The 14,610-nt window shown below is 33.1% G+C and overlaps 1 protein-coding gene across 1 annotated transcript in view; it reads right to left on the bottom strand.

The window, feature by feature from the left end:
* LOC145685392 (venom serine protease 34-like) overlaps nucleotides 1-14,610 on the bottom strand; it is a 109,425-nt gene that overhangs the window by 41,492 nt on the left and 53,323 nt on the right. Inside the window, exons 4-5 of the mRNA XM_081757786.1 lie at nucleotides 9,777-9,991; nucleotides 3,055-3,251 (exon numbers count right to left, since the gene is read on the bottom strand). Of these exons, the coding sequence (XP_081613912.1) occupies nucleotides 3,055-3,251; nucleotides 9,777-9,991 (412 nt within the window). The remainder of the gene's footprint in view (nucleotides 1-3,054; nucleotides 3,252-9,776; nucleotides 9,992-14,610) is intronic.

Raw genomic sequence — 14,610 nt, forward strand, 5'->3', positions numbered from 1 at the left:
ACGCAAGTTACACCTTAGATTCTGCTAACTAATTCTTCAGATATACTTTTATCAAAACTCGAACCTGTGACTGGAGTTCAGTATATATAGAAGATAAATTCTGGAAGCTCTAAGAATGCAAGGTTCTCAAATATTTCTTCTCAGTACATACACGTTGTTAAGGAAGAATGAGCGGATTTTCTGTGAATGTGCTGCGTACTGATAAGATCCCGAGTATTTCCTAAATTCTGATTTCCTTGATAAATACAAGAAGACATGTTTACGAATTTGAATTGATAATACTTCGGAACTGTCAATTATTCTTTCTCCTTTAGTAACTTATACATTCAATATTTCACAGTTGTAATTTACTTTGCTTATCACTGAATGCATTACTTTTTCCTTTGCAATTTTAGCGTTTAGTTTGTCCTTGCATCATACATATAAAAATGTAGAACTTCCATTACAAATCGTGATTCTTCCACTAAATGAGAAAAATGAATTTACTTTTCGAATGATCAAAATAACATTTCAAAGTGATAATTATTTCTTTTGTATTTGCTATTTGTGATTGTTTAATATTTTATCACCGCTTATAACAATTAACGATTTCTTGGTATAACGGAATTTTAAAACAGTTACATGACTGGAGTCTCCGTGGCCAAATAGCAAAATTCATAAAGCACTTCCCGGGAAAACGTTATCTCAAAACGGGTGTGGTGACTAGTTTTTCAGACTGATTTCTACAGGTAAACTATGTCACACTGTTTACTGTCATCGTTAACAGTGTTCTGTCAGATCCAGGCTCCTATGTCCGGTGTGCTTTATGTTGGTGATCTTGTTATTTATTGCCGCTCCACATGTCTTTGCAGTTTTACTCAAGAGCTTTAACTGACTTTAAATTATCTTGTTCGTTGGTCGAATGAGTCAGAATTTCAGTTTACTTAAAAAAGAAGCCTTAGTGTATACATTTTTGACACCAAGGAACTTGACTTATACCTCGGTAGCACTCGTCTCTTATTTCTTGAGACAATACAACTTTGAGGATTGAGTTTTGATTGCCAATTAAGGTAGGCATCACACCTAATCTTAAGTACTCTTATCTCCAAGCAGTAGCGCACGCAAAAGTTCAAGGGAAGGTTCAACCTCCCAAGTTCATATATTTTCTGTTATTTGTATACGTATTTTAATATGTTAAATGCTTAATTTTACATGATATCTCGCTCAAGGCGGGGGGGGGGGGGGTTAAAACTTCGACTCCCCTTCCTTGCATACTTCATTGTGTCAAATCTCTGAATTTGCTTCGAGAACTTTTCCAACGCATTTAAGGTGTTTATTATATTGTTCAGTTACGTTTGTACCATAGTCTAATTCGGTCCAAGTTAGACTACGGTTGTGTTGCTTACTCATCTACTCGTTCCTCTCTGTTGAAACAACTTGACACTGTTCATCTGGGCATTTGACTAGCTACTGGTGCTTTCCATACTATGCTGTTGTTAGCGTTTATACCGGTATGCAGGAGTAAACAAAGTACCATCACCCTTATCATTGTGAGAGATTTCTCAGAAATTATACAGCCCCTGTGTTATATTCCTGACCACCTCTCTTGCCTTTTTGTTGCATTATGGTCGATTAACGACCAGTATGCAGTACGTTTTCGGACTGCGCTTCTTTGGTACATTCGTCTTATGAGGATCTCACTGCAGATGTATTTGTATGTATGTTTATGCTATGAATACACATGTTTATGATATGCATGCTTATCTCTTTGTTACATGTTTATGCTATTGTACCTTGGCCATTAACTCCACCAAGGCCTGATCTTCAATTGTCATCACATGTTAAATAGCGCACAAGAAGCCAGGAATTCAAGAAAGAGTTAGGAACGTTGCTAGAATAGTACCCCAATTTCAGTATGTTTTATACGGACGATTCGAAAAATTAGAATTCTGTTGGCTGTGCTTTCGTCACGCACAAGGACAGTTTGAAGCTTAGTCTGCATTGCCTGTGTTCAATATTTACTGCTGAATTAACTGCAGTTAAGTTGCTCTAGATCACGTGCTTCAGCTTTTGCTGCGCCGTGCTCTTATCTGCACTGAGTCACAAAACATTATTATAGGTATACAAATGTCTTTTCCAAAAATAACGTATTACAAGACATTTTTGAGAGATGCCATCAGCTACAACAACAGAACGATATCACCGTTGTGTTCTGGGTGCTGGGCACATCGGCATTCGGATAAATGATCGTGCTGACACAGCAGCCAACAGCGCCGCATGACAGCTGTTGCTCTGGAGCACTCTCTCCCGCGCTCAGATCTTCGTGGGTATTTCGTCCAACGAATGCGCTCTCACTGACAAGCGGATTGGAACCTTACAAACAAAATTAAACTCCATTCTGTGCATCCTATTTTGGACAATTGGCAAACATCACCATGTATTATTAGCCGGGAGGAAATATCTTGACTCGATTGCGTATCATACTCTCATCTCATAGATTCCTGTTTAGTACGTGGCACTAACCGTCCGCAATGCAATGACCGTTTCATCCCACTGAATATTCGACATATTCTAGTAGAATGCTCGAAATATCAGATGAAGTTTAATTAATAATATTATTCCTGTCTTAAAGTTAGCGTTCTTTGTTTTCTGTTTTTAGATTTTTCCTGTTATATCTTATTATTATTGATACAATTTCCCTGTTATATATTTCATATTTTCTTTACTATTATTGCTACTTTTTCAATTATTTTTCTGTTATAGCTATATTTCATATTTTCTTTTCTATCCTTTTAGCCTTTCTGTGACCTATGCTTTAATTTTTGAAGATTTTTTAAAAGTTTTAATCTCTTATTTTGTAAAACTTACACGAGCTAGACGTTTTAGAAGTTATATTTGGAATACTTAATGTACAGCATGTATCGGCCATTAGCCTTATCGTAATGAGGACAAATAAGCTTGCTGCTGACATATCCATTAAACAATAACAAATTAATAAATCAATTTATTACCTCAATCGCTTACAACAGTTAACGAAAAGCGAAGACAGTTTCTTGTATTGATAATAAAACTTACTTGACATGAATCTTTGTTTTCTCCTGAAGCACAGAATACGTTGGGGTACTTAACATGATCTCCATATTTTGTCTTAGTGCATGCCATGGGGGACATTGTATTTACATAAGTTTCCAGTGGCAAACGAGAAGTGCTGCCGCGCTCATTTGTTTTGCCCCAACCCATTATGATACCTGTATGATTAAAGTGGATTATTCCTAGAATGATACAGAAACAATATTTGTTAGAAAACATGTATATCAAAAGATGTAAAGAGCAAAGTGATTAGTAAATTTTTATTAAGATATGAAATTAGACGAAAATAGTGTTGACTTAAATACGTTATGTTTAATGTTTTGAGCAAAAACTACGATTAATATATGTTATTATATATTATAAAATAACAGGTACAAACTTGTAGGGTGATTCCTTACTCAAAGGATTTTAAAGATACCTTAATAAACATGAATCAAAACACTCATCATTAGGAAGCTACAGATTTCGGTAAGTCAGAGTACAAACATAAATTGTTAACATTATCTCTGAAAGTATGAACTGAAGGCATGTCTAATTCACTTACGATAAAGGACGTCCTTGAAAAGTACGTTAATAAGAGGTGTAGCTGTATATTCAAATCAAAGTAGGATTCCCTGGCTTCCCACATGAGAACCCGTATGATCTATGGTAGAAAAGTAATCAAAATCTACAAACGAGAGTGATTAAGGTCAGAGTTACCTCGATACTTAGGTCATGTAGCTAGAATGGAAGAAAGTAGAAACGCTTTCAAAGTCTTGACTGATAGACCCATAGGAAAACGACCATTAGGAAGACCTAGGCGCAGATGGGAGGATAATATTAAGATGGATCTCGCAGAGATAGGAATACAAAGTAGAAACTGGATCCAATTAGCTAAGGATAGAAGTCAGTGGAGAGCTTTTGTGAACGCGGTACTGAACCTCCGGGTTCCATAGGCCATAGAGTTAGTTAGTTAGTTAGTTACCTCGATACACTCACTAATAACAGAAAACAACTTATACGGAGTGTCCTTCAGGGTTAGACCAAATCATTCAATTCACAAATAGAAAACTTCAGAGATCATTGTAGAGTAGAAATGATTGATATGGGAAATTATGAGCGATGCATAACAAATACCGTCCGATATATTGAACTCTTTTTAATATCACAGAGGGAAAGCCAGTTATATGATGAATGTTTTACGGGTATAATGTCTAAAACAAACCATTAGTGATGTATTTGCGATATCTGTTACAAGAAACAGGTTCCTTTTATATGGTGCAGCAACGTGGATTACGAGTACAATTACAGCACATTTCGTTACGGAATTTTATAAACTAGTTATTGGCAATGTATATTGATCAATCTATGTGTCGTTAAGTCTACTTTATGTGTTATTTTATCAGTCTTGGTTGTTGACATCGGCCTTATCTTCTACAATAAGGAAATGTGTTTTTTCCCGTGCGCGGTGCCAGAAAATATTCTACTTGAGCACTAAAGTTGGAAAACGTCTCATTAACTCAAGTTTCTATGAGTTACTCTGTGAAATGCGAACTAAACAATTTCAAGATATTGTTTATCTATTTTGATTTTGATAATCTATGTCACTGCCGTTTCCTACGTCAGTATCGATTTATGATTTCTGTTTCGATTCATTAGGATTACGATTAGGAATTTGATTTCTGGGTTTTCAGCATCTATGGTTATGTTACCCTAACCGAGGAGACGGAAGGAAGGAAGCGGCCTGGGACCTGTATGTTAGGTACCATCCCGGCATTTGTTTTGTGGGAATGAGGAAAATCCAGGAAAATATCACCCAGGATGGCTGGCTTGTACACTTTTTCAACCGAGTGCTCTCACCGAGTTTCGACTCATGCTTATCTTTCAATCCGTTTGGTGTAAGGAGTCAAACAGACTATATATATCAGACAGATACACCATAACACTTCACTCACGCTTCATCAAACAGAAGAAAGGGGAAAATAGAAATGTTAAAGAGCAGTAAGAAACATTAGTAATCACATCCCTTTTACCAGAAAAGATTGTACTTCATTCTTCATAGATTACGTTGATTGCCGTTCCGAAAACTTAATACACTTCCTTGATTGAGCACTCTCCAGGCTACTAGAGATGATTACCTCCCAGGCTTTCTTAAAGAAAATATAATCTTATTTCGTGCTTAATGAATTACTCGTAGGCTTCATTTCATATCAGCCTCTTCCGAAGAGACTCCTTCATAGACACATACCTTAGATCCTAGTTGCCTTTAAACTTAAATTGCAATTATTTCCTCCATCTTATATAAAAGTAACCAAGAAAGTTCTGTCGCTTTTTGTGGAGGTCTCTGTTCAATTGGCCCCCACACCGTGAGTTGAATGCGAATAGAGATAAGACGAAGGTCAGTTGTTGGTGTGGGTATATCCAATATACTACCTGGTTGTGGCAGTTCAGTTACATCGTGAACTTGCGTAAGGACAGAGTGAACATGGGATCTCCACAGAGCGTCATAAGGACATGCATGCTGTACGAGTTAAAACTGGGGTCAAACGCTGCTGCAGCGGGGCGGAAGATATGCCAGGCCTTTGGTAAGGGTGTCGTGACAACGCAGACAATGCAGCGGTGGTTTACCAAGTTTAAGGTCAGTGACGAAACACTCGATGACAAAATTCTGAAATATCAAAACTAACTATCATCAATTATACATCCTATACAGGATGTTTCAAAACAACACCGAAAACGCTTGTGAGGTGGTTCCTGACATCAAGATAAGACAAAAAGTATAAACTAACCTAAGTGCACAAATGCTTTCTTTCGGAGTTATAGGCTGCCGAAAACATGAAAAAAGTAATTTTAAAGGTCGATAGCTCCAAAACTATGGGACCTACCGTAGTCGGGTCAAGACTTCACTGAGGAACTGATGTGTGCTTTATACAAAAATTTATGTCTCAGAATCCTGAGGTACTCACGCAACAATTTTTATAAAGGGAGTTTTTCTATGGGCATATAACTTGAAGTACTCACCAACTACCTCTATGAAAATTGTTGCGGAAATACCGCAGGATTCTGAAACATGGATATTTGGATAGGGCACATAGTCCCTAAGTGAAGTTTTGACTCGACTACGAGTGATCGCATAGTTTTGGAGCTATAGACCTTTAAAGTTACTTTTTTCATGTTTTCGACAGCCTATGACTCCGAAAGAAAGCATTTGTTCATCTAGGTTGGTCTATACTTTTTGTCTTATCTTGGTGTCAGGAATCACCTCCCAACCGTTGTTGGTGTTGTTTTGAAACACCCTCTATATCATCACTGCTTTGAACAACGGAGTGGAAACTTTTGCCTACGCAGTCAAAGAAAATTAAAAATGAAATCTTTGAGTTTTACGTCCCACGGTTATGCCGGTTAGACTAAAGGAGACGGTGGTGATGAGTAATGAATGAAATTGTGGAATGAAGAAAGTGGGATGAAACGGGAGAACCCCGAGAAAACCCACGCACACGGTGTTTGTCCACCACAAAGTTCACTTGGCGGGGGCTGGGATTGAACCCGGGACCCCAAGCACCAGAGGTGAACGCTCTACCACTGAGCCTATGACGCAGTCAAAGATACTTAAGCCTTGTTACCACTTAAGATACTTTGCTTTTTTTTCAATTTCATTTAAGGTTGTACATTTTATTAGTAACAGTAAATTATAAATTATTTTCTACGTAAAATAACGCGACAATTCTATTGAGTTATGCGTGGAACGATGACAAAATAAATTTATTTGGCATCATTAAATTGCCATAAAACCTCCATTTCAATCAAATAACGTACACTAGTGGAACAATTTTCATATTCTGGTAAGTATTAAGTTAATTTAATATTTTATTGTACATTGTACCTGATTCATTGTAAATAAAGAACAAACTTAACATCATGATGGAATTTTAACGTTTCCCGAATCCGTTGAACGTAAGATATATTGCTCCCTCCTACCACTTTAGCACAAAACACTATAATGGTATTTGATATTTATAACATTATGAATTATTTGCTATTTAGTATGAAATATTGATATTGTTAAAGAAAATCTTAAAAGTAAAATTAAAGATCTTTAATATATACCATAAAATAAAAATTACAATGTGGTAGAAACTAAAAATCTTAAAATTTTCTTTAGATGGATGACTGAAATTATCTTTTCTTAGTGATAAGTATTGAGTAAAACACGGTATTCATATCAGTAATGTGCACACAAGATATTATAGTGAAGCATTGGATGACAATAATCAACAAGATTTTGGCACAGAAATTAGAATACCTGATTCTAATAGAAATTTTCACGTTCAAAAATGTAGTAAGTTTTTCTCCATCACCCACCATTTTCCCATGACACCCACGTGATCTTGAAAAATTGGTTATTTTAAGAAATTTGTTATTTACGTGCAGATAATCACATGTAATTACAATATAAGCACGATTTATACCTCATTGGATTTGCAATGAAACATACTTCACAATGATGTATACAGCGTGTCACTGGTGTTTATATGAGAGAAATTCTAGAGGAATTTTGTTGGAAATTCCCTCCAAAAGGTAGTTTATAAGAATTTTTGTCTCTTGTCACTATTCATATAGTGATACAGAAACGGAAATTGCACCAAAACATAGCTTTATGTCTACTCAATAAATCATGTTAATTTCGTGGGAATCGCGTTATTTTCTCTAGAGATCTAAATAGTTTCTATTTACAGGTTTAAATGCAAGGTGTTCAGCAAAGGCAGAAACTCAACGTTGACGTATTGTTGTCAGCATATGTACGGACACGCAGGTACAAACACAAATACACAGAAGCACACACAATGCACGCATGCTTTCTGTAAAAAATTAGTTAATTTTTACAATTGTGATCTGCCAACAATGAATAAAAACTGTAAAGAATAGGGAAGAAAATAATTCGCTGAATCCCATTATCACTTTCAAGACAAGACAATATTGCGTGGTGACGCATTGAGTTAGATTGCGTTCTATGCTGCGTTGTGATTTATGAAGTGTATATTCGTGTGTGTATGTGTGTGATACCGTAAAGTCCATTTCATAGGCTCCCACCTGGATTTCTTTCCCGAAAATATCGGTGCCATTAGTGATCAAATTGGGGAACGTTTTCTGCCATGGAGAAAAATTATCAGGGACAATGGATTCACAAATGTTAGCAGATTACTGTTGGATGCGCAAGAGCGATGTTCCAGAAACCAAACAAAGAAGAAAGCCGACAACTAAAACATTTCAGTTAAGGTAAGTGTTCATTTGCTAACACTTAGCACTTCTTTGGTAAAGTACATATGTAGGAAGTTTAGTTTAGCAATAGAAACAGCTATTTATACCTCTAGATAGAATAACGTGATTCACATGAAATTAACATGATTTATTGAGTAGACATAAAGCTATGTTTTGGTAGTGACAAGAGACAAAAATTTTTTATAAATTACTATTTGGAGGGAATTTCCCACAAAGTCCTCCTAGAATTTCCCTCATAAAAATGACGACATGGTGTATACATCATTGTGAAGTGTGTTTCATTGCGAATCGAGTGAGGTATAAACCGTGCTTATAATTACCGTGGAAGTTACATGCGATCATCTTCACGTAAATAACAAATTTCTGAAAATAACCCATTTTTCAAAGTCACGTGGGTGTCACGGGAAAATGGTGGGTGGTGGAGAAAAACTGATTTCGTATTTGAATTATACGTGAAAAGTCCTTTAGAATCACATATTCTAATCCCTGCATCAAAGTCTTGTTGACTAGTGTTATCCAATGTCTCACTATTACACATTTATATCTAGTGTGCACATTACTGATATGTGCTAGATATATATATATATATATATTTTTTGTCGACTAGTGTAATTAATAAAATTACAAAAACATAAGTATATTAGGCTGTTATTGACTGTTACATTCCTGTCATAATGCTTTCAATTTTGAGATACTTTCAGACGAACAGCACTAGAAACAATAGAAATTTAGAAGCCTCAACCACATGCTCATGTTTTGAATAAAAAAATGTTCTTTCCATTTGCCCATTATCTGAAAACAAAATTATTAGTTAAAGAAAAAGCTGGCATAATCATCAGATATTGAATTGTATTGGTAAAAGAAAATACCAGACTGCATATGTCCTTTCAATAACTGGTGAACTTTTCAAATTCTAGGATCCCTTTGTTAAGTCTTCTTAACAACTATTTAATTTCTTTAATTTCTTCAAAACCGAATTTCCCGAGAAATTTCATTCTTGTTTTTTAAAGTTCGTCTAAATAAACTAACTAGATATACCAAACATAATGCTCTGCAGTCGAGGAAAGATATATTTTATATTAAGTTTTGCGTCAAAGAGCAGATCCGCAGCACTAAATTTATCAATTTAAATGTTTAAAAAGTATAGGAAAGAAACATCTTCATGATTGTACAGTTAATATGTCCAATATTTGGGACAAACATCACAAAAACCAACAGCTATAAAATCTTCTCTTTTTTCCTTTTACTCTTAAACAGCGATAAACAAAGTTACATGTGACTTAATTGCTGTGATTTGCTACTGACTTTCTGATGCACGTTCTTACCCGCAAAATAATTTATCATTAGATGCAATAATTTTAGTATAAAAACACTGATATAAAATATGTATCATTCTATAAGTTTCCTATAATGTTAGAAACAATTTTCAGTATTTGGAATATCAATACCTGGTGTTGTAAGGCATATTGGCTGAATTTCGTGTGTGAATTTCACCGTACTTTCCAACTTTATGAGTGCAATGTCATCATTATGATGCAAACCTTTGAAGTAGAAGTTTCCTGTTGTAATGAACCTTTCCACTCCCATTTTGACTTCGCGACCACTGTTTAGTTTGTTAAGGTCGTGTGCTCCAAGAACAACCTTGATGTTGCTAGTCTTTTGTCTAAAACAAGAAAAATCAGAAAAATATACATAAATCAATAAAACAAGAAAAGTCAGAAAAATATACATAAATCAATAAATAAGAAATTAAATATAAAGTTCTGATGAGTATTTATAGTATGTATGTTTTAATATAAATATAAATCAATAACATTTTAAATTTATAGATTTGTAACCATGTGGTTAAAAAGAATCTCCCTAATTTGGATAAGGCCATAAGGACATAACGGCTGTGTATTGAGGTAAAGGCTTCACACTTTCTTGACTTCGACACCCACGGAGGTGATGTAATCGTGTGATTAACTTAGGCAATGTGTTTAATTTATGAGGATTGTTAATAACATTATTTTGTTTTTCCGTAACTTTTGAATAATGAATAACTAATAAGCTCAACATTTGAAAGTAATTTGTTTAATTTTGCATCGCGAATGTTAACACACACAAGAAATTACGGGTGTAATATTAGATGTTAATTAAATTAATTACATGATACAAAATTTGAAATCTTGCCGGTTGATTTACCTATTAGTATTAACGAGAAATATTGTCCTTTTAAGATCATCAGGTTAATATCGTAACATAGTGGTTTCCTTTCATTGTATGCGTCTGCCGAAGTTTTGGTCATTATATTTACAGTGGACTACAAATTACAAAGGCATAATAGTAAGATTGCACCCTTTCTGTTATACCATAAACATTTATTTCTAGGTATTTGTACCACTTCCTCTAGCAGGTCATGCGAAACCATAGTATAATTATATCTTTTCCTTAAAAATTCGACAAAATTGTAATTTTTCTTACTATTTCTATTCAATTTCTTAATAATATAAGCAAAATAGGAGTAATTACAGACTCACTGACAAGAATGCAATAGGAATAACAGTCTCTCTGAGTTTAGTTATGAGGAGCTGCTTCTACTGTAGCGACAAAGAAATTATCAACTCCTTAGGAAATAATTTGAGAGCAGTAAATCGATATCTTATTATATTTTTGTAAAATGAAGATTTTTTTACACATATAATAAATATTACACCGTCGAAGTAGCTCTGTAAAGCTTGAAATAACTTTTTCTGTAACTAGTTATACATATGATGGAGATATGCAGAAACTTTAGGAAAAAAAAATACTTAATTTTATCCGAGTTGAAATAGACCATTGTGGCCTTAAAATTCTCATATGTATTACTGTTCGCTTTTAAAAGATAGTGATTACAAACTTTATTTTAGTATGAGCGAACTTCAACGTTACATGAGTTCTTAGTATTAAATTAACATTTTATTTATTTATTTATTTATTTTTCGATGTACATAATTCATAATTGTCAATGTAGGTCCGAATCTTCACATGAAAATTATATATTTGATTCCTACATTTCAAATATACATTTGATCTCACAGACTCTATTTATTTTTTTATATGCATTAAGAAATGTTTTTGCACAAATTTAGTTAAATCCTTGTCACTTAAAAGTTTATGAAAACTGCGGAAACTATAGATAATAAGAAATATTTAAGCTCACTCTTTAAAACCAACATTTTTTCCATTAGTTTTAGGTGTGTTGGCAACTGATTAAATACTTTAATACCCATGAAGTCGAAGACTTTCCTTGCAGAGATAATCTCACAAAATTTTCCATGTTTTGCCTAAAATAGCAAACATGTATATCTGTGTTTTAAGGATTCCATTGTCTTCATCAGCTGTGTACTTCATAAATAAACACACACACACACACATATATATATATATATATATATATATATATATATATATATATATATATATATATATATATATATATATATATATATATATATATATATATATATATAACATAGAAAGAAATGAAACTAGTAATACATTAATTTATTTAAAAAGTAATTTACATGTTTATCTCTTAAAAAATGCATTCAATTATCAGCAAATAGTTGGTTTGAGTTTTAAATATTAATTGGTTTAGCTTAAAAGTACACAATAAATCAATTTTACACTAAATCAAACTGAAATTCTACAAAATGAATTTCAATTTAGCATCTTATTATTGCTTTCTCTTAAAATTCTAATTATAAAACATACACTAGATAATTTATTATTGAGTTCATGAATATATTTCTCCACTTAAAATCTTTATCTACTTATACCCTAGTTATTTAGCTTCGCCTACCATAGAAGATTTTCACTAAATATATTTAAATAGGGAAAGGTTGACAATGTAATTTCTGGAGAAATCTACAAACGGGGATTTAGTGTTATTTATTTTTAATTTTTTCCATTTAATCTTCTTATTTTCCGGAATTAAAATATTTTTTTTTTTCAGTTAACTCAATTACACTTTTACAATATACTAAAATTGTGGATACCTGCATGAAGCGCAGTTGGCTAAGGATGTAGGTACATAAACGTATCTTTTATGTATAAAAGGAAAAGCAAAGGACCAAGAATTGGCCACTGGGGAACACCATGCTTGGTTGCCTACAGTACAATTGACATAGTTCAAGATTACCATTACATAAGCGACAGTGTTTAATTTCTATGCAAGATTGTTATTTTGTAAATAAAAAAAATTCCAATAATACCAGTTTCTTTTACACCTTATGAGTACATTTTGTTTAGTAGTATATTATGATATACTATATCAAAAGCTTTTGTTAAATCAAGAAAAAATACTAATAACGAATGTTGTACTTATTTCCGTAAAGTAACTGCGTCACATTCTGTACCAAGGAGAAAATAACTGTTTAAATGCTTTTTTTTTCTAAAACCATATTGAGAAGAACTTGATACATTACGTTTGTATACAGTATGTATATATAAAATAAATAAGAAAATAAATCAATAAATGAAATAAAAATAAAAAAAAAATAAAAATTTAAGACGTATGATTGCACACGAATTATAGGTAATAGAGTAATTATCGGAATATTTACTACTTTTCGTATGTAATTGTTTTTCAATTGCTGTTTTCAGTTTATCAGGATCTGTCTTCAACGACTACAAAGATGCATCAATGGGTGTATTAGAAAACAAGAGCTGATTATTGATAGAGAAGCATTGTTTACGCCACATTTGCATCCTACAGGTTTTTATTAAAAAAACTTTCACTTCACTTTGCGCTACAGGTTTTAGAAATACAATCCTTTTATAAAAAGAAAAGAGTTTAGTGTATTGCCTAATACTGTAGATTCTTTGGCATTTTTTGTTATTTATTGATTCAGTGAAATAGCTATTAAAATATTCAGCAACTTTACTTGGATTCAGTAGTTTTGTGCCTTTGTTAACAACTTTACTTACGTAAATTATTTTGATTATTTCCTGTACACAATTCTGACTTTAGTATCTTCCATATATCTTTAATCGAATTTTATGATTATGTTACGAGCCTATGATTTTCCATTTTTTTAATTTTACTCTATGATATTTAATATTTTGTGGTTTTGTGTGTATTTTTGATGTACTGAATGTACTTTTTCATTTATTTCAGGAGAGTAATAATGAAATTTCTGATATTATTGTAATGTAAGTTTTCTTTTAGTGCATTATTGTATTTCTTTTGTCAGCTCTTTTTTATTCATATTTATACTTTTCATTTTTACTGATTGTAAGGAAAAGCTATATTAAAATAATGGAAGAATATTTTCATAAACATATCAAACTTTTTGTTCATATCAAAAGTGGATACACTTCACTCCCTGGTCCATTTTAAAACAGATAATTAAAATAAGAATGATTTGACTCATTAAATATACACGAGTAAAAATAAGATGATGATTGATCTTCAGTGTTGGAATATTTTAGCTTTAAAATTCAAGTACTAAGCTTTGTGATCCGATAGACTATTTGGCGCAGGTGATTCAGGTTCGATTCCTGGCGGGAGCTCATGTGGTTCGGAATCCATATTAAGCTGTAGGTCCACGTCTCATTAGCTTCGCTGTTTAATGGGACACTAAAATCAAATCCAGTACAATCCAACCGATAAAAAGAATTTATATGTTTAGATACAAAATTCAGTTCAAGATATATTTATCTGTTGGAATAATGATTCTAAAACCCTGATTAATTCTAGTAAAATCATGAATGAGTGAGTTAAATGATATGAAGTTTGTAAATATTGAAAGTTTTGTATATATTCCGAAGTCTTTAAGGAGCTAATATTAAGATTTCTACATATAATGATCCGGTTTCTTATTCTGTTTCAGATGAAATTTAAGTGGAATTACCAGGCTTTCCAAAAATATAGAAATATATGAATCTATAAATGTAGGATAGAACGATAACTACGTCAATAAGCTTAACTACGGATACTTCGAAGTGCTTTCCAACACAAAAAGATAACAATAGCTTCGTATTCTATGAATGAATGAATGAATGAATGAACGAATGTGACTTCGTACCTGTTGAACCACCCGACCAATCTCGATCAAATTGTTGACATAGATGAGGGTCGGCCCTGGGATGGTTTTTATCATTTCACTGTGACGGTATAACATAGGAGAGGGGAGATGCATAAAAATAAATAAAACGTAATAATTCGTGAATCACGAGACCGAGCTCGATCAACTTTGCCACATACATGAGGTTTGGGCCTAGTTTTTATTATTTCACTTCGACGGTGCAACTTAGGGG

The sequence above is a fragment of the Thermobia domestica genome, chromosome 5 (genome assembly GCF_964235325.1).
Source record: "Thermobia domestica chromosome 5, izTheDome1.hap1.1, whole genome shotgun sequence".
NCBI classification, from domain to species: Eukaryota; Metazoa; Arthropoda; class Insecta; order Zygentoma; family Lepismatidae; genus Thermobia; species Thermobia domestica.